Source organism: Callionymus lyra, chromosome 15 (genome assembly GCF_982586985.1).
Source record: "Callionymus lyra chromosome 15, fCalLyr1.hap1.1, whole genome shotgun sequence".
Classification (NCBI taxonomy): domain Eukaryota; kingdom Metazoa; phylum Chordata; class Actinopteri; order Syngnathiformes; family Callionymidae; genus Callionymus; species Callionymus lyra.
In genome coordinates, this window is record NC_141832.1 from 23,612,312 (window position 1) to 23,630,230 (window position 17,919).

General features: G+C 38.5%; 2 protein-coding genes across 3 annotated transcripts; one reads left to right on the forward strand and one right to left on the reverse strand.

Annotated features, from left to right (window-relative positions):
• Positions 1–80: 80 nt before the first annotated feature.
• Positions 81–7,489, forward strand: ap5z1 (adaptor related protein complex 5 subunit zeta 1). Of its 2 annotated transcripts, XM_087808762.1 has the most exons (18): positions 81–189; positions 624–761; positions 1,133–1,298; positions 1,467–1,617; positions 1,674–1,786; positions 2,378–2,552; positions 2,617–2,664; positions 3,622–3,762; positions 3,834–3,871; positions 4,065–4,227; positions 4,284–4,462; positions 4,701–4,843; positions 5,839–5,957; positions 6,030–6,157; positions 6,226–6,323; positions 6,702–6,834; positions 6,912–7,126; positions 7,206–7,489. In XM_087808762.1, exons 1-18 carry the CDS (start codon positions 149–151, stop codon positions 7,456–7,458), a joined length of 2,442 nt encoding a protein of 813 aa, XP_087664888.1. In that variant the 5' UTR covers positions 81–148; the 3' UTR covers positions 7,459–7,489. The 2 variants fall into 2 exon arrangements, with proteins under 2 accessions (XP_087664888.1, XP_087664890.1); XM_087808764.1 differs by lacking the exon at positions 2,617–2,664.
• A 28-nt stretch (positions 7,490–7,517) lies between these two features.
• On the reverse strand, positions 7,518–16,211 carry mmd2a (monocyte to macrophage differentiation-associated 2a). Its single transcript, XM_087808765.1, has 7 exons — positions 15,905–16,211; positions 12,838–12,919; positions 11,343–11,503; positions 10,209–10,283; positions 10,043–10,144; positions 9,911–9,980; positions 7,518–8,517 (listed from the first exon to the last, which is right to left on the reverse strand). Exons 1-7 carry the CDS (start codon positions 15,931–15,933, stop codon positions 8,317–8,319), a joined length of 720 nt encoding a protein of 239 aa, XP_087664891.1. The 5' UTR covers positions 15,934–16,211; the 3' UTR covers positions 7,518–8,316.
• Between the last annotated feature and the right edge of the window lie 1,708 nt (positions 16,212–17,919).

A 17,919-nucleotide genomic window follows, 5' to 3' on the forward strand; every position in this document is an offset into this window, starting at 1 on the left:
GATCATATAATTTAACAGTAAATTGCATTTTCATTCCGTTTTCTGTTTTTAGCGGAACTGTCGCGAGTCATGTGATTTCTGTCAGGACGTGTTTAGGCTCCGCACTGTTTACCTTCTGTCTCAGAAATGACAGTTCTGGTCTCCTAACATGTATTCTCTTGGTTCAGAGCGTCTGGTTCAGCAGGCGAGGTAGGAAAAACTATCGACAATTCGCTTAATTTATTGTGAAGATGTGCTCAAATATTTCACGAGCTAAGCTAACCAGGCTAATGTGCTACTTTTCCTTGTTACTAGTTTTGCTTATTATTTCTAATCTTAACTCAACTGTCTATATAATCTAACTAATTGACCATTTAAATAGGTTTGTGTGACATGTTTCTTTTAACTTATCTATAATATAATAACATGTAATATAATAATCGATATATTCTTAAAGTGTCAATATATTTTGTTGGCAAGTGTAGAGATAAGTGCATGGAAAGCTTGTTTTTTTCAATTGAATCAAACCCAAGAAAGAAGTTAGTCCCTTCAAACTAAAATACTGGCAATGCCTCTTCATATTCTTATTTCTGTGTGGCATGTGCAAACTGAGCGTGGTTGATGATAGTAACTGTCCATTACAGGGAGATCCAGGAGCCAGATCTGCAGTCGTTCTACAGCAGACTAGTGAAGCTGCTACATGCAAAAGAGCTCGGCCATGAGGCTGTGGACAACCTTCAGAGGCTGCACCTCATCCTCTCTGCGTGCAAGCAAACTAGGATGTAAGACATTTAACAAGTAACACATCTTCTAAGATCATTGAAAACGATCATTTTGTTTGTCAAGGTTGAGTAGATTATTGAGCAGAGGTTAACAGAAAGATGCATACTCTAATTAAATACAATTTTATTTAAAGTGTAATTTTTACAAAAACAACATTCAGTTTCCTCATGTGCTGTTCAGTTTTATTTAAATTGTGCTTATTTAAAATGTGCCCTCGATATATATTTTCTTTCCATTCAAACATAATTTCTTGCATAAAATAACAATTAATTTTTCTGAGGTGCGAATATGTCTTAATTATAATGTGAATGTTCTATTGTCTCCCAATGTAATATATATATATTTTTTTATTTTGTTCATCTCCCTTCAGTCTCCCTCAGGATCTTCAAAAGAGGCTTTCAAACCTTCTTTCTTCACCAACAGAGCAGTTTCAGGTTCTGAGCTCAGCTGTGCTCAGAGAAACACTGCCTCTCTCTGTTCATCAAGTGAACTACAGCACGATGAACAGCCACTATGCTGCGATGCTGCTATCGCAGGTGACTCACCAACATACAACATTCGTGCAAAGTTGCTTTGTCAACTTACCTGTATTTGATGACGAAGACAAATTGAATTGTTGTTTCAGTTTTTGACTTTAATCTCCAGAAAAAAATAATATTCTTACAGTACCAGTTGGCGTTTTGATTCTTGACTTTCTCTCACAGGCTGCTTCACGAGAAGACATCTCACCTCTGATCGGTCACCTCATCAGCCGACTAGACAACCGATCAACAGAAGGCCCAGCTCAAATAGTCACACATGCTTTACCGATCCTCAACATGGTCCTCTCTCATAGCCCACAGAGCCTCACTGAAGGTAAATGACTACAGTCCGTTTGAGACAGCACATGATGTGTTTATTTCTATCTGCAGATCATGTGACACTTCTGAGCAGGAAGCTGGTTGATTGGCTGCGATATGCCAGCATTACACAAGGAGGCGGAGCATCCACTGGATTTTTTACTGGAGGATCCAGGTCACGTCAGGTATTCTTGAACAAAAGCATTACAGCATGTAACTCTTGAGCTTTCTTTACTGGAGCTGAGTCTCATGCTTGGTCTGAGACAAGAAGCAGATGCTGGTTGTGTCTTTTGGATAGCAGATGTCTTTTGTTTTGAGAAGCAAGTGTTCAGTTCATAGATAGGCCCGAGGAGTTGAACGTTTGCCTTGTTAGACACAAGTAATGTGATGTTGTGGCTGCATGAATGAATGTTTGTTCTCCAGATACACAGATACAAGTTTAGGCAACCAAAGGTCTGAAATGTACATCAGTTTGAAGCCAAAGTTGTAATGGTGACTGTTTTCCAAGTGTTTCATTGTAGATCTTGGATTAAAGGTTTGAGGTATTTTCACCATTGTTGCCCAAAATCCCCTCCACTGTAAGAAATGTATCAAATGGTGTAAAGTTAAAATGAAACCACTTACACACAGTGCTGTAAAACCTTCAATCATTTCAGCGAACCATTTAATATAATTGGACGTTGGTATGTTCATCAAGTTCACTGGTCATTTGTGATACCCCCACATTAAATAGCAGTAGAAAAAAACAATTATTATATGCAGTTACTCTTTTCCAGCCAGTGCCGATAGCAGAGCTGGATGGGTCAGTGTCTGGAGACTTCTTTACAGTCCTGTGTGTGGGTCAGTGCTTCACTGAGGATCAGTGGATGAACGTCTACTCCTTCTCTATGTTGCGACACTGGCTCCTCACCTTCCATTCTGTAGCCAGCGGACAGATGGCAGCAGATATCGGTAAGTCACTTTTATAATTGTGTTAGTGGCAAAGTAAACAAAGCCTTAAATCACATATTTTCAGCAAACAGGCTGCAGCTCAGTCTGTCGCTCTCCCACTCTTTTTCAAATGGTAAGAAAGTGTGTGGGCCGTCTGCATGTAAACAACTTAAATAACTTTGAATCTGTTTTTAAAATAAAGATCTTCCCCTCTTTATCATTTTAATTCTTTATCTAATGAACTAATTTGTTTTCTGACATTAAACACATTTTTGATTTTGGTCTTTTGAAAAACTCCTCTCTTTTTGCAAATTATATTTACATTTTTTTCCAGATCACCTCATACACAGTACATAACAAAATCTTTCAAATTATTGTCGCTCTTTCTTCGCTTGAACATCTTTGAGAACCATTTTATTAAAAATATAATATATACTGTTACACTTCTCTATTTTTATTTGTCTCATTTTTATATAATTTTATAAATTGGTTGAATTAAATCCTTCAAATTATAATTATTTTGTATTAATTTTATTTATGTATTTATTTATTTTTAATAAAGTAGCTTCTACAAAAAATTAATTTACTATATCAATGCACTTAATTTAATTTAATTGTTTTATAAAATGATAAATTCAGCTTTTTCCAGTGAGAATAAGGTATTTTCTCTTTTGTTATGCACTTTTTTTTTTAGAAGGAAAATGTTTTTAATTAAAAAAAAAAAAAAGATTAAGTAATTGAGTCAGTATTGAATAACATTTTGAGTCACCTCAAGTTCCGATTGATCTCTATTCAACTTTCTTGAATTAGAAAGTAGGAAGTTTCCTTATATTCCTATTTTCAAAAATAAATGACTTCTCACAGTATCTTGGCATGTTCTTCGTCTAATTTTCTTATGATAATGCTCTATTTTGTGTCCCAAATAAGATGTTCCCCTCTCCTTTGACCTAAATATTGGTTCCTGTCATCCCTTCGCCAAAACAAGAACGTGATGATGTTCACTGATTCGATAATCTCTCTGTTCTTGCATGTTAGAAAATGAATGCAGATTATTATTATTATTTTAAACTCAAGACGTTCCATATTTCAGACGACCGGTCAGAGGTGGATGGATCAGTGGTTTCCATGGTTTCGGCCACTTCCTCCTCCAGCCGCTTGCTGCCGCCGAAGGAGCGTTTGAGAGAGAAAACGTTACAATACTGCCAACGCCTTATCGAGCAGAGCGATCGAAGTGAGTACTGTCTGAATGAAGATGTTCTGTTATGACTTGATTCATTTGTTTTGTCGCACCTGTCTGTCTAGAGGCTCAGAAACGGATTGACATGGAGCTACAGAAAGTGGTGAGACTTTTTACCTATAAGTAAGATTTAATTGTTTATAAAGTCATGTTCTCTAAAGTTCCACCTGGATTATTTTTCTCTGTGATGGTTTTGGGTTATTTAGATAAGTAAATGTAGTAAAGTATTATTACGTAAGAATGTGGATAATGCTTTATATTACATTATTTTATATTTTTGTATATTTTTTCTGCAGTGTCTTGTGGAGGCGGTGTGTATTCTAGACAGCGTATGTGATGAAGACCCATCGCTGGTCTACCGCGCGTTCCCATGCATCAAGGCGCTGTTCGGCCGTTTGAACACGGATCTGTCGTTTGCAAGGGTCGTGCTGCCCATCGCCCAGTTCTACCTCAATCATGGTCTGTCTGTGACACCGCTGCTGGGCTCTTTCTGTACTGAAGAGTTTGTTTTGTAGGTGAGATGGCAGCGGTCGACTGTGAGAGTGTGTGGAAGTTGGTCTTTGGTCGCTTCCCTGCTGAGCTCTTCAACGACCCCTTCCTTTCCCATGAGCTTTTACGCTTTTTACGACTGAACCTGAAGAGCCTGGAACAGAGAGTGTCTGAGTACACACGCTCATTTCCCAACCTGCTGAAGGTACAACTGGACTGGATCAACAGAAGATCATACTATTACTAACATAAATGTATTATTATTATTACTTATTGTATTAAGAAGAAAATTAATTAAAAGGAGGAAGCGTTGAAATTACTACAATAATTTCACAGGCGTAAAATTACACCTCTAAACAGTAATGGTTTTGGACAAGTGAGCGAGGGCAACTCAGACTGTTATTGGCAGCCCTTGACTTGTGATGCTGCTTTGTTCTGCTCAGTTTTTGGCGTGGGATAGTCCTGCTGTTGTAGACGACTTTGTTGACCTGCTGCCCTCTTTGGTGACACCCGGAACTGCAGTGGAGCTCCTGCACACGCTGCTCGACCTGCCGTGTCTCTCTGCCACACTCATCCTGCAGCTCAGGTATGTCTCCTCTTACTTCTTAACCAACAAAGCTGTTATTAGTTTAAGTCAAAGGAAACTGAATAAAAAGGAACAGACGTGTCCCAAAGACGAACGTGCTTTGGTCCAAAATGTGCAAATCAACTCAAGAACAACAGCAAAAGATCCTGTGAAGACTCTGAAGCTGTGAGAGTGTGTCATTATCCACAGTGAAACAAGTACTGTACCGGCGTGACTCTGCCAGGAGGAAACCATTACTCCTAAAGAAACATAAAAAAGCCAGGCTACAGTTTGAAAATGCACACATGGACAAATATCCTAATTTGTGGAGACATGTCCTGTGGTCTGATGAAACAAAAATGTAACTGTTCGGCCATAATGACCATCGTTACGTTTGGAGGAAAAATGGGGAAGCTTGCAAGCCTGAGAACACCATCCTAACTGTGAAATACAGGGGTGGCAGCAATAACTGAAGCATCATTTCAAAATTTTGAAAATGTATGGGCAGATTTGAAAAGGCATGTGCGAGCAAGACGGCCTACAAACATGGCTCAATTATACCAGCCAAGAAGAATTGGCCAAAATTAAACTAATGTGAGAAGCTTGTGGAAGGATATCCAAAACGTTGGACCCAAGTAATACAGTTTAAAGGCAAATGGTACCAAATACTAATGAGTTGTATGTAACTTATGACTTTCAAGAATTTTTATTATTTTATTTCATTATTCTTGCATTATACTAATATAAATAATTTTGGTTATCGTAATTGACTAAAACATGTTTATTTATTTGGATTTCATGTCAAACAATGACAGATACAGTGTATGTAAACTTCTGGTTTCAACTGTATAGATATAATGGGATCCCTAAAAAAATTTAATAATTTTGATGAGCAAAAAAGACAAAAAGGAGAACAAAAGTTCTAAAGCAAAATTGTCATACTTTGAGTTAACCAGTGCAATATTTCTGCATCATTCCCTCATTACATTTTGTTTGTCCATCTCCTGTTCACGCAGATCCACAAGTTTAGCCATTTCTGACCAGGGGAGTCGAACCTTCAAGTCTCTCGATGCCTTCCGCAACCCAACTTTGAGAGGACTGTTTCTCTTCCTGCTCCGAGGGGAATCAGGATCAGGTTTTTAAAACACGTGCAGCAATGAAGCTGGAAACAAAAGTTGATGTTTTTCCTCTTTCTTTTATCGTCCAGGTGACACGATCGAACGCCTCAGTACGCTCCACAGTCTCCTCTCTGAAGCCGCTGAGTGGCCCAGAGTAGTCCAGTGTTCCCAGATCGTCCCGGTGCTGCTGCACATCTTCTTCGACACCGTCATCACGGTGAGACCAGTAGAGGCTCAGATCTGATGATGCAGGATTCTTATCGAGACCATTCTGTTCAAAATAAGTTCGCAGATAAGAAGCTGCTCGCGCACCTGATCCAGGTGCAGCTGGAGCGAAGCAGTCTGCTGCTGAATGTGCCCAAATACATCCCACAGATACACAGGTAACTGAGGCAAAACTCAGAGAGGATACGAAGAAATAGCTTTAATATGATAACAATAAAAGACTGTAATGAAGATATAATGGGGGGAAAAGGATCAAATGTCTTAAGTAAAGATATCAAACATTTTGTAAGCATCACAAATGGATACTGATAATGTATCAGTTTAAATAAAGTTAATTCAAATGTTTTCAATAAACATATAAATATATGAAATGTGTAAATATCATATAGATTATAGATTTATTAGTAATGAATATAAGCTGTTGTCTGTTGGAAGCATTTCTTTTTGATCAGTTTTATAATTTTACTGACCTCATGAGGGCTGCGTTTATTCAGTGAAAGAGGCTCACACCTGATTTTCATCCTCTTGCTCTCCAGAGTGTTCAGCTGCCACTTGCTGAGGCTGTGTAAACTCCACCCGTCTCTGGTCGTGGATCAGTCCCACGAGCTGCTGGAGTTCGGCGGGACCTCGGCCAACGTGTACAACAGAGAGGAAATCTACACACACGTGGTAATGATGGGCTCCTACGGGAGGAAGTCACAGGCTTGTGTTGTCACAGAACAACCGAATGTTTTTGTGTGGATCAGGTTTGGGTTCTGGGAGAGTATCTGTCGGCGTCACGTGACTCTCGCTGCTCAGTGACGCTCATCACGTCCTGCTTCGAGGCGCTGGAGGCCGTGCTGTTCGAGATCACGTCGTCGTCGCCCCCGCCGGGATCCGACTGCCCGGCCCCTCGGGTCATCACCATGCTCATGAGTGCCTTAGCCAAGTTGGCTTCCAGATCACATGACCTCATACCCAGGTCAGTGAGTTCAGCTGAGAAAACTGATTTAGCGCCAGATAAGCAGGAAGTGAGGTCACATGATCGATGTATCTTCCAGAGTGTCGCTCTTCCTCTCCAAGCTGAGGTCGGTGTCCAGAGCCATTCCAGTGGTCTGGTGCCCCGACGAGGAGGACCTGGACTCCATACTGACCCTGGGGGAAGAGCTGTGGGCCCTGCTGAAGACGCCCGGCGTGGCCCAGAGCGTGCTGACGCCGCCTTCTCACGTCACCACAGCGCAGTGGCACAGGGACACGAACGTGGCCATGTCGATACAACTGCGAGCCCTCACCAGCCTCACACACTCTCAGTGACCCGACAAGAAATAATGTCTCACACCTCACATTAAAAAGGCATCACAATGTCGTGTCGTCGTCTTTATTCATACAATCACATAATCATTTTTAAAACAATTTCCTGAGCATACAAAGTCTCCAGCTTGATCCTCGCTTAACATTTCTAGACATGTGACTGAAGCAGGAGACAACGAAAGTGCATCATTTTAAAATAGGCTTTTAAAGAAAGACTTCCACTTGTTTCCTCAGTGTTAAACCAAAACATGATATTTTAATGGAACTAGATCAATGATTTAATCTACAATGTAATTATATTTCAATTATAATTACACTGTAATATCCAATCACATTTCAATTTGCAAATAAACCAAAACATTTTTTTATCACAGTTAAATATGTGTACAACTTATGTGTTGTCAGTCCAACATGATTTATTGAAGCACAAATATGTGTCAATCAAATCCCACATTTCTACAACATAACCTTCCACAGCCAGAGTGGTCACGGATATAATTATTTATCGACTAAAAACAAAAGTGGTTCATTATTCGTCCTGGAAAGTCACGATACCCTCAAATAATTCTTAATCAAAGAGTACAAATATTAGCACCGAAGAACTATTGGCACTTGAGGGGTTAAGGAACAAGTGAAAGCTGTCACAACACAATTTGGAATGTTTAGTATGAGCAAGAAAATACAGGTGAGAGAATCTCTTCAACAGATTTAAAAGGCACATGTGAGTGAAGCGACTGTAGAAGCTGCTGCTTATGACTTCATCTGATACTGACCTGATGCAATTCTCCGTATCTTTTTTGAAAATCTTGTTTTTCTCACGTTGTGTCCTGACCCGGCCAAGCGACCCATCACTGATCCGTATCACCTGGAGGTCTGCAGCAGCGGCGCAGGAAGATACAGATACCTCCAGATGGCGTAGTAATGAACTCCCGCTCCCGCAGCCACGAACAGATGCCAGATGGCGTGAGCGAACGGGACGAGGCCGTCGCTTTTGAAGAAGAACACGCCCACCGAGTAGAGGAGGCCGCCTGTGGCCAGCTCACAGATCCCTGACCGGTTCACCTGAAGCACAGGTAGAGTAATACAGGTGAAACAAATTAGGAGGAAATGTAGTTTAGTGGGTTTTTTAAATAAAATTCATCAAATGAAAGAGATTCTAAGAAAAAAGTGATGACTTAATATGGAAATATATCAGTGCCATCAGAATATTAAATAGTTGAATTTAACATTTCAAATGTTGAAACTTTAAATTGTTTTATTGTAATATTGTTTGTGAGCAATTAATATATATTTTTTAAATAATTCAGTTCAATAATGTCTATATTAAAGGTTGAATTAGTTTTCAAAAATGTGTATATTTTGAGTTTTTTTTTAATACAAGTTGGATTTGATTGAGTTTGATTGAGTTTTAATAATTCTTTAGATTATCTATTTTTTTAAACTATTGGAATTTAAACATTCAAACTCTCGATATTGAAAATAACCATTGTTAAATAAAAAACGAATTCAACCTTTCAATATGGAAAATAACAATTATTAAATAAAAAACAAATTCAAACTTTCAATATAGAAATTAATTAATAGAATTATATTTAAAAAAAAAAAAGATTTAATGCATGAAAAAAAAACACATTTCAATAAAAGAAAAATTGGAAAATGTAACTTTAATAAACTGCTTGACTTCCATAACCTGAACCATGAATGGATAGTTAATTTTCTAGAGGGGCCCGTGAGCCAAAAGATAAAAGAAATATGTGGATAAAATAATGATTCATAAATTAAGTAATTAATTAGTAATTAGGATATAATCATTTAAAGGGCAACTAATATGTTGATATAAGCGTCTCTTAAATAGATCTTGCACCTCTATTGTATGTGTCTGTTTGCACAAAACTCTCTTTTCATTTAAATATTTACTTTAGAAAATGTGCTTAAGCCCCGCCCACTGAAAACACTTTATTTTTGTGGAGATGAAATCTTGTTTACCATAACCACACCCACACTGCTGTGATTGGTCAAACATTAAGATTTGTCGCTGCAAGTCATCAATTCCGGATGTAACCATCTGTAAGGGACTCATTGTATAAACATAGCCGGTGTGATTAAAGCAGTTGGGCTTTGACGTTGGTTGGATAAAGTAATGTTTAATGGATTTGCAATTTATATTACAATTTCCTTTTTTAAATAAATCTTACATTTTTTCTATTATAATTTTAATTGGCAATTAATTGAGGGAACCTGAGGACACAGATGTGACTCCAACAACGATTTAAGATAAGATATAGAATAGATAGTGTTGGAGGATGTTTACTAAGATATGAAACAATCGGTTGTTAAATGTAATAAAACCTGCTGAACTGGTTCCCAAGATTCTCTCACAATAGCAGGAAACTGGCTTTAGGGAAAAACCTGACTATTCCCAAAGCTGAGACACACAATTGATGTTTGTTCCTACCATGGAGAGGACCACCAGAGCAGGAACGACCCCCATGGTCACGTACCCCATCAACTCCACCAGCTTGTGCCTGAAACCACGACAGCGTCAAAAGTCTGCAGAGAACACCCGGCGAGGGAGGGTTAACGTTACCTCTCATGGAAGAAGAAGACGTACGCAGATCCGACGCACGCCATGACCCAGATCAGCCATCGCATGTGACACGCCCAGGGACCCAGCTCCCGCAACATGAGCCTGACGAGACACACAAACGTCACCTTTTACTCCCATCTTCCCCCGCCGGGCTGGGCTGACCCACCAGGGAGTGTAGGAGGCGGCGATGAAGAAGTAGATGGCCATTCTGTCGCACATGTGGAAGCGCTGTTCAACCCTCCTGCAACAACATCAAGCAAGAGTAGAGTGGTCAGGGAAGAAATGTGAGGGTGGGGTAGTCTTCAAAACGTTGTGACAGCTGAGTTTTCACTAAAGCCTTTTGTGCGAACTGTTGCAAAGACAGAAACCTTAAATATTAGCCTGTTAGCATGAACTTGTTAGGGTGAGCTTCCCTGATGTGTGTGTAGTGTCAGGTGAGCGTGCATACACATCGTGGTACTTTTAACAACACTTATGCTGTGTCTCAAATCGCATACTAGCGTACTCAAAGTTAGTATTTTTAGTGCATTAGTGCGTCTCAATTCTTAGTATGCGAAATTTAGTGCGCCATGCACACTAAATTAGCGTACTAACACGGCCACAAAACTCAGCATGGTTCGATGGACACTAACCACCCTAAACAGCCGCCATCTTAATGACGTTTTAAACGAAAGTTACGTCATATATAAATGCATATATATTCATATACTTACAGGTGCATTTTCAGCAGCAGTAGAAGGATGACATGTCTTCGATGCTGATACCAGCGTAAATATCTCGCGAATGTTTCGATTCTCATATTTTTTCTTTATTTCTTTTTCCAAACTTGCAAAACGTGCTGCCAGCAGGTGTCGGCGATAGCGTTCAAAAAGCTGGTTGAAACATCGTTAAATAGAAGTAGAAGAAGAAGCTGTCGTGTGATTTCCGGTTAGTGTGTAGCAGCAGAGTTTGATTTGAGCATACTATCTGTGGAGAATTTGTGTACTAGTTAGTACGTACACTAAACTGATGCATACTAACTTCTAGTATACTAAGAGTAGTATGCGATTTGAGACACAGCAATACTCTTTTGCGTTTGTTGATTAAATGATCAAAGTGTAGAATTGTGCTTTATTATAAAAATATAAAATAACAATTTTAAACATCATCTGTTTCATCAATAGTGCGAGATGATGACATTTCTTAAGCAGGTCACATCTGCCTTGTGATCTCGGGGCGTCCGGATTTATCATAATTAAGAGACGTAATTAACCATCAGCCCCGGCGCAGACGAACACACACATCTGTCGAACACACACACCTGAGGTGGCTGATCTTCCAGGCGGCGGTGTGGAAGAGCGTGGAGGTGACAAACAGCCCGGTGAGACCGCTGCCGTACAGACAGGCCGCCACGCGATACCATTGGTCCAGAGACAGGAAGTAGAGCACGGAACCGCCCACCAGGCTTGGCAGGATCCAGAACTAAAATGAGAATGAAAAACCTTTTTTTTTTTTTTGGTGTTACTGCCCCTTTTACTTGAGTGAATCAGTCATAACATTATGACCACCTGATGCCAAAGCTACTGCTCTAAAGTCAAACGTATTCTCGTATATATTTTGTTAACGGCCCAATAAGCCCTAAACCGGGGTGTACTGTGCACAACCTCAAGTTAACAAACACTTTCCAACATTTGCATCATCACCCCCGTCGACTCCATTTAGTCGTCAGTCCTATGCGGGCGTTCATACTGTGGTCTTGTTAAACGCTGTTTTGTCAACACTCATCTGCTTCCTGACACCAGCACAATGAATAATTCACCCGCACTGAAGACGATCCAGCAGCAGGACCATAAAACAAGAGTGGCAGATCAACACAAGAACTCTTTGAGGATTTATCATCATTATGTCGGCTTTCTGCTTCCTTCTGTCTTTGCTGTATTCACTCTCTCCAGCGCTCGGTCGGTGGCTCAGGGATTACAGCAGATTAGAGAAAGCTACAGACTGAATCACAGATTATAGCTCACTGCCTCTAATGTGGAGCCAAAAAATCATCTGCCTTTTACTGACAATCCTCTTCATCGACATGCTGCTGACAAACTTCTGTGCAGGGTGATCTGTGAGCTCCTGGTTCTTCCTTTTCACTCTTTACCGTTCATCAAAATGAGACTTTTACAAATTATAGTTTGAATCTTGAGAATGAGTTTTTCCATAGAAAGCAGAAATCTATATTAAATTGTTTAGATGAAAGTAAATGCTTTGAGATCAGTTCATCCACTTAGATATTATTGATTATTAACAGGAAATGTAATTAAATAAACAAAATGTTTTGTAATTACTCTATTTCCATGTTTGTCTTCATTGACAAAACGTACAATAGATTTGAATTGAATTAATAAAAATTGTTTGTGAAAGCCTTGGTAAAGTAATAAATAGATTTGTGTTAAAAGACAAAAAAATGGTTGTTTTTTTTACAAATAAATATATAAATAGTTTTTTGTCTCAGTAAAAAAGGTCATGACGACAACAAAAATGTAGTTGAACCCTTGAACATATGTCTTTCAAAATAAATAAATACATAGTATTCAATATGTAGGTAAAAATTGTCTTAATGAGGTTCATCGGAGTTCAGTATTTAATTAATATTCTTCTCATTATTATTTAAGATTATTCTCAATTTAAAACAATGTTTTGTTTAAAATGTATTTTAATTTCTGTGGGAAATTCAACATCTGAAAGTTAAGTGAAGTAAACAAGGGGGCAGAAGAGAAGCAACAGGAACTCTCACGTCTGGACATCTTCAAGAGTGTGCTGCTCACCCCGTGTGTGGCACAGTTGGCAACGTGTTCATAGGGAGTCGGCTGGTATCGCTTACTGGACGGCACTCGGCAGTTCATGAACCTGGGAGAGAAGGTCTTGTATGAGTTATAACTATTATCGTGTGTGTGTGTGTGTGTGTGTCATGGCCATTCCTGGTGAGCTTACAGTCTTTAATCCACATCACGTTGCCTGTTTCTCATCGTTACTTAGGAAACTGTCCACATTGCTATGACAACATGTGATATCAATACATGTCTTTCTCGACTGATCTTGTTTATTTGTCTGTATGCATGTTCGAATATGTGTTAATAATCCAGGGACATGTTCTTCACTCTGATGACCTTCCAAGTCATGTGATGTGTGTCTCTGTGTGTCTTTGTACAGAAGCTTATGCGACTCGTGTTTGCTTTTTAATCAGCAATAAATGTCTCAATCCCAGCTTACAGAGAAAACACATCTGGAGATGTTACCAAAGCACATTTTACACGTCAGGCGAGCGCACACAGACACACACACACACACAAGTTTCCATGAGTCTTCATGACAGGCCACAGGTGTGTCTGTGTGGATCAGCTGGGATGTTCGAATACACATTTAGGGCAACAACTCATTCTGGCATGCACATCAGACACGCACACATAAAATATGAACCATGTGACAGGAAGTACTTCAGTTGTGTTTCATACATTTCTCTCTCTTAAGTGATTTCTAACCAGACATGATAATGACTAATTATTCTTGTGTTTGTGTCACATCCCTTTTCCTGGGTTTCCCTTTATTCTGCCAACTAGACAGACAAGAAGAGAATTGATCTTCATCTAGATCAAATAAAATAAATGCGTCGATAAAGACAAAATAAATTCTGCATTCTGACACATTTATAATTAGATTTATTCTATATAAATAAAAAATACCTTTTTGGAAATAAATATATAACATTGACAAGAAAAATCAGAGATACAAATATACATGATTTTATTGTTGTAGATATAGTTATTATTATTGTATTGATTATTGTGTTATTATTATTTTTATGCTTTATGTTTTAATATTATTATATTATCATTATTTTCTTTGGGTATTTTTTTGGATTCACTTTTTTATCATAATTATTATTTAGTGCGTAATAAACCTTATTCTTCTTCCCATGTTGGGAATACTTATTAATAATAAACATACATACTCATTACATTAAAGAAAACACACATATCAAAGACAATAATAAATTAAATAAATTAAAAAAGTGAATACATTAAAAAAAAAATATATATATAATATATATATATATATATATATATATATATATATATATATATATAAAAAATAAAAACAATAACAGTAACATCAGTATCATCAATTTATTCCGTGAAGTATGTTGATGTAAAAGTTCATCACAAAATATATAGACGTGATCATGATACACACATGCATATATGCAAAGTGATTAACTTTTACAGCAACATATTTCACGGAATATATTGATGATACTGATGTTACTTTTCTATGATATATTTATTTATTTATTCACTTTTTAAATTTATTTAGTTTAATATTGTCTTTGATATGTGATTTTTTTTTATGTGAGGAGCATGTATATTTAATTAAATATATATATATATGTATTTGCAGACAGTAAGGGGAAGCTCTCCGCTGCTTGTGTTGGATTAGTAATCACTCGATCATCTTCAGTGCCGTAATGACCTGAACATAACAACTTCCACTCGCACGTTTATCTTTCACTGTTTCAATGTTGGCAGAAGTGTTTCTGTCATCTCTGAACGCAACACAGAGCCGGAGTGTTGTTGGGTAATGACCCGAGAGCGACTGAGAAGAAACTTTGTCGTGCGGACACGACTCTCTCCTGCTTCATGTGTGACAGAAAAAAAAGTTGTGTAAGCTGTTGTTTGAGGTGGCGTAAGCTCATTAGCACACATTCCATACATTAATAGGATCACTTGCATCTAAGAGGATCATAACTATCAGATCCTGGTGCACTGCCGCGCACAAAAGAGTGTGTCTGGGTGTGTACAGCAATATCTCCAGTTCATCGCCTCAGGGAGTCCAACTCTTTTTCCCACGATTATCCTTGTTTTGTTGATCTGGAGAACAACAGCGCACACTCCGTAGATCTCTGTGTGGGATGCAGTGACAAGTGTCTTCTTCCTTCAGCATTTCCAATGAGGCAGCAGCAAGTTCTCCACCAGAACCTATAGAACCATCCTCCCTCATACCTGTCCTAACACCACAACCTTTTTGATGACTTCCTTTTTTTCGTTCTTCCAGTCTTCCAGTGCCTCCACCTAAATGTATCTGATTCACACAAGGTGTCTATCTGTTATCTCACTTCCAATCTTGTCCATCTTCATTTCCCTCTCTCATAGAACACCTGTGTCCGTCCCCTCCACCCTGCCTGCACTCTCCTCTTCATCTCTAGCGATCTCTCAGTGTTGATAAAGTAAGTTTGAGCTATGAGCTGTTCATTTCATCTTTTAATCATTTTAATGAATATGTGTGTTAGTTCTGTGTGAAACGTGGAGGAAATGTTCTTGATAAAACGATTTATATGCAAAGTTACAGTGAAACAGGTTTAAGGTCATTTTCAACACTTCAATTAAGAGTTTTCTTACTTGTCAATATGTTTTCACACGTTTGTTTACACAAAAGTTTAGCGACTCTGATCCGCTGGTGTTGTCTTGTGCTCTATCTCATGCATATTTTTTTCAAACCCGGTGACGGTTCAATATCTCTATTTCCTTAAAAAGTAATTCAAGGGTGTGAGAACGGTTCCATTTGATGAGATAATGGGTTCTTTTAAAATCACTCACAAAGAGTTGAAATAACAATGGGAAACGGATTCACCAACAATAAAAGCAAATTTAAATGTTGGTTTCTTTGTAGTGTGAACGTGACAAACCACACCACCTTAACTTAATGTCTCGTGCACACCAACACACGCTCGCACGGATCCATAGAACCCTCTGGCTGTCAGCTCGTCAGGACTTGGATGCGAGGGAACACGTCAACTTTGTGAGCCATGTTTGGCCAACTTTAAATTTCATACGGTACCTGCCGAATTTTGTCCTCTTCAGATCCATCGCGGGAGCGTGCACGCGTGCGCGCTTCTATCCCTGAGCTACGAGGAGTCCATGTTCCGGATGTTCCCCCGCAACCGCGCGTGCGAACCCGAAAACATAAGTCCAGTAGGAGCCAAGACCCGCAGACCCAACTGGATCCAAGAGGTGCTGACTTCTGATGAAGAACTCGTGAGAAAGAAAGATGAACTTGCAGAGCTGCCGGTGTGCCTCTGAGCAAGCACGGGAGGAAAGTGGAGTTGAATTCCGAGACTCGGATGTGTTTGCAGGATGTTCTGCTGGACTGGGCTTCAAACCCCTCCTCTCCTGCCCTCCTCCCCTTCCTCCTGGTTGATGATAACACACACAGCCCCTCCCCACACACACACACACACACACACACACACACTCACACTCACGCACACACTCTCTGCTAACACAGTTGACATTATCAACATGTGCTTAATGTAAACAAACTCATGAGACAAGTTCAACAAAAAAACTGGAATCCTAATAATAAGGTTCTCCAGTACAACTATAAGTTAATATATAGCTTTATATCTAAGTCGTACTAAATGACAAATTATGTATTTTTTCTTCTTCTTCAGTAATGAAGGTACACACACCCAACTGTAATAACTTCACTTTTCTAGTCGACTGCTTTTCTACTACGTTTTCCATTCATGTTCTCCCCATTCTGTGACTACTATTTCTTCATAACTTGTATTCATGTTGCTCGTGCTGCATTTATATATATAGATACTTCTATTGTTTTCATTCTTGATAGATAATTAACAAAAAGTGTTACAGCTTCAAATTTCACACAAATATAAAGCTGTTTCATTTTCAGTTATACACTACAGTGTGGTATGTTTGGACTTAACCTTTTATTACTACAAGAGTGAAAATCTCATAATAACTATTGACACCCAAAATTCAGACACCTATAAAAATAACTAACTGTTTAATAAGGTTTGACAATGGCATTAAGAAATATATAATATCCTTATGGGTTTTAAATTATATTTTTAGAAATATTTGGTAAAAATTAATTTATAATTATAGAAAATAAAAATGTTCTTTGTTTGGTTGTTTGATACTGTTTGAATTGAAATGTCTTTATTTATGTTAATTTTTGTAATTGTTCATTGATTAAATATTGGCACCTGTGAAGAACAATAATATCAACAATAACACACATCCTTTTCCCTTTATTAAAGTTAATTTTATATGCACGCAAAAACAAAAACGTCATCCGGTTGCGTTAGCCTTGTTGTGCCCTTGTCATGATAAATATGTGACCAGGCAGAAACATCATGGAAAATTAAACATTAACCCAGAACAGTAGCTGTGCAGCCAAAGCTTGATACACAACAGACTCCTGAACAGCCTCTGTTTTCCAAACATATTGTAGATGGACCGAGCCGCGATTAGACGGACAAATGGAACATTGTGACAGTGCTCTGGCTAAATCAGAGAAGACGGCTTCTGATCTCATCTATTCTAATCTTTATTTTAGAAACACTTGACAAAAGTTAAGTTAAAGTAGCTGCAAATATACAACATTCTCGCGAATTAAGACGACTGTTAAAGGGGGGGAGGGGAGGTATTTAGGATTCAATCTTGGACATTTTGACCCCATCACTGAAGGTGCTGTTGTTGGAGAACAGATCCAGCCCTGCAGGCACCAGAAGAAAAACTTGGATTAATAAATGGATGTCCTTGTGAGACTATAATTCAAGCAATCATTGATTATATTTGAATTAAGATATTTTAAGATAAAAGTTTAAGTACTCAGACGAGACACCAATGGGATAATTTACTATAATAACATTTTCTTCTCCCCTTTGTTATCGTCCTTCATTGGTTGGAGAGTTGCCGGAGCTGCAAGATCACCAACTAGTTTTTATTTTTCATATCGTTGATATATGAGATTAATTATCTGGGTTAATTGCGCACAAGAAACTAAAGTCTAAAATAGGAATGTATTAGAATATAAATGCAACTGTA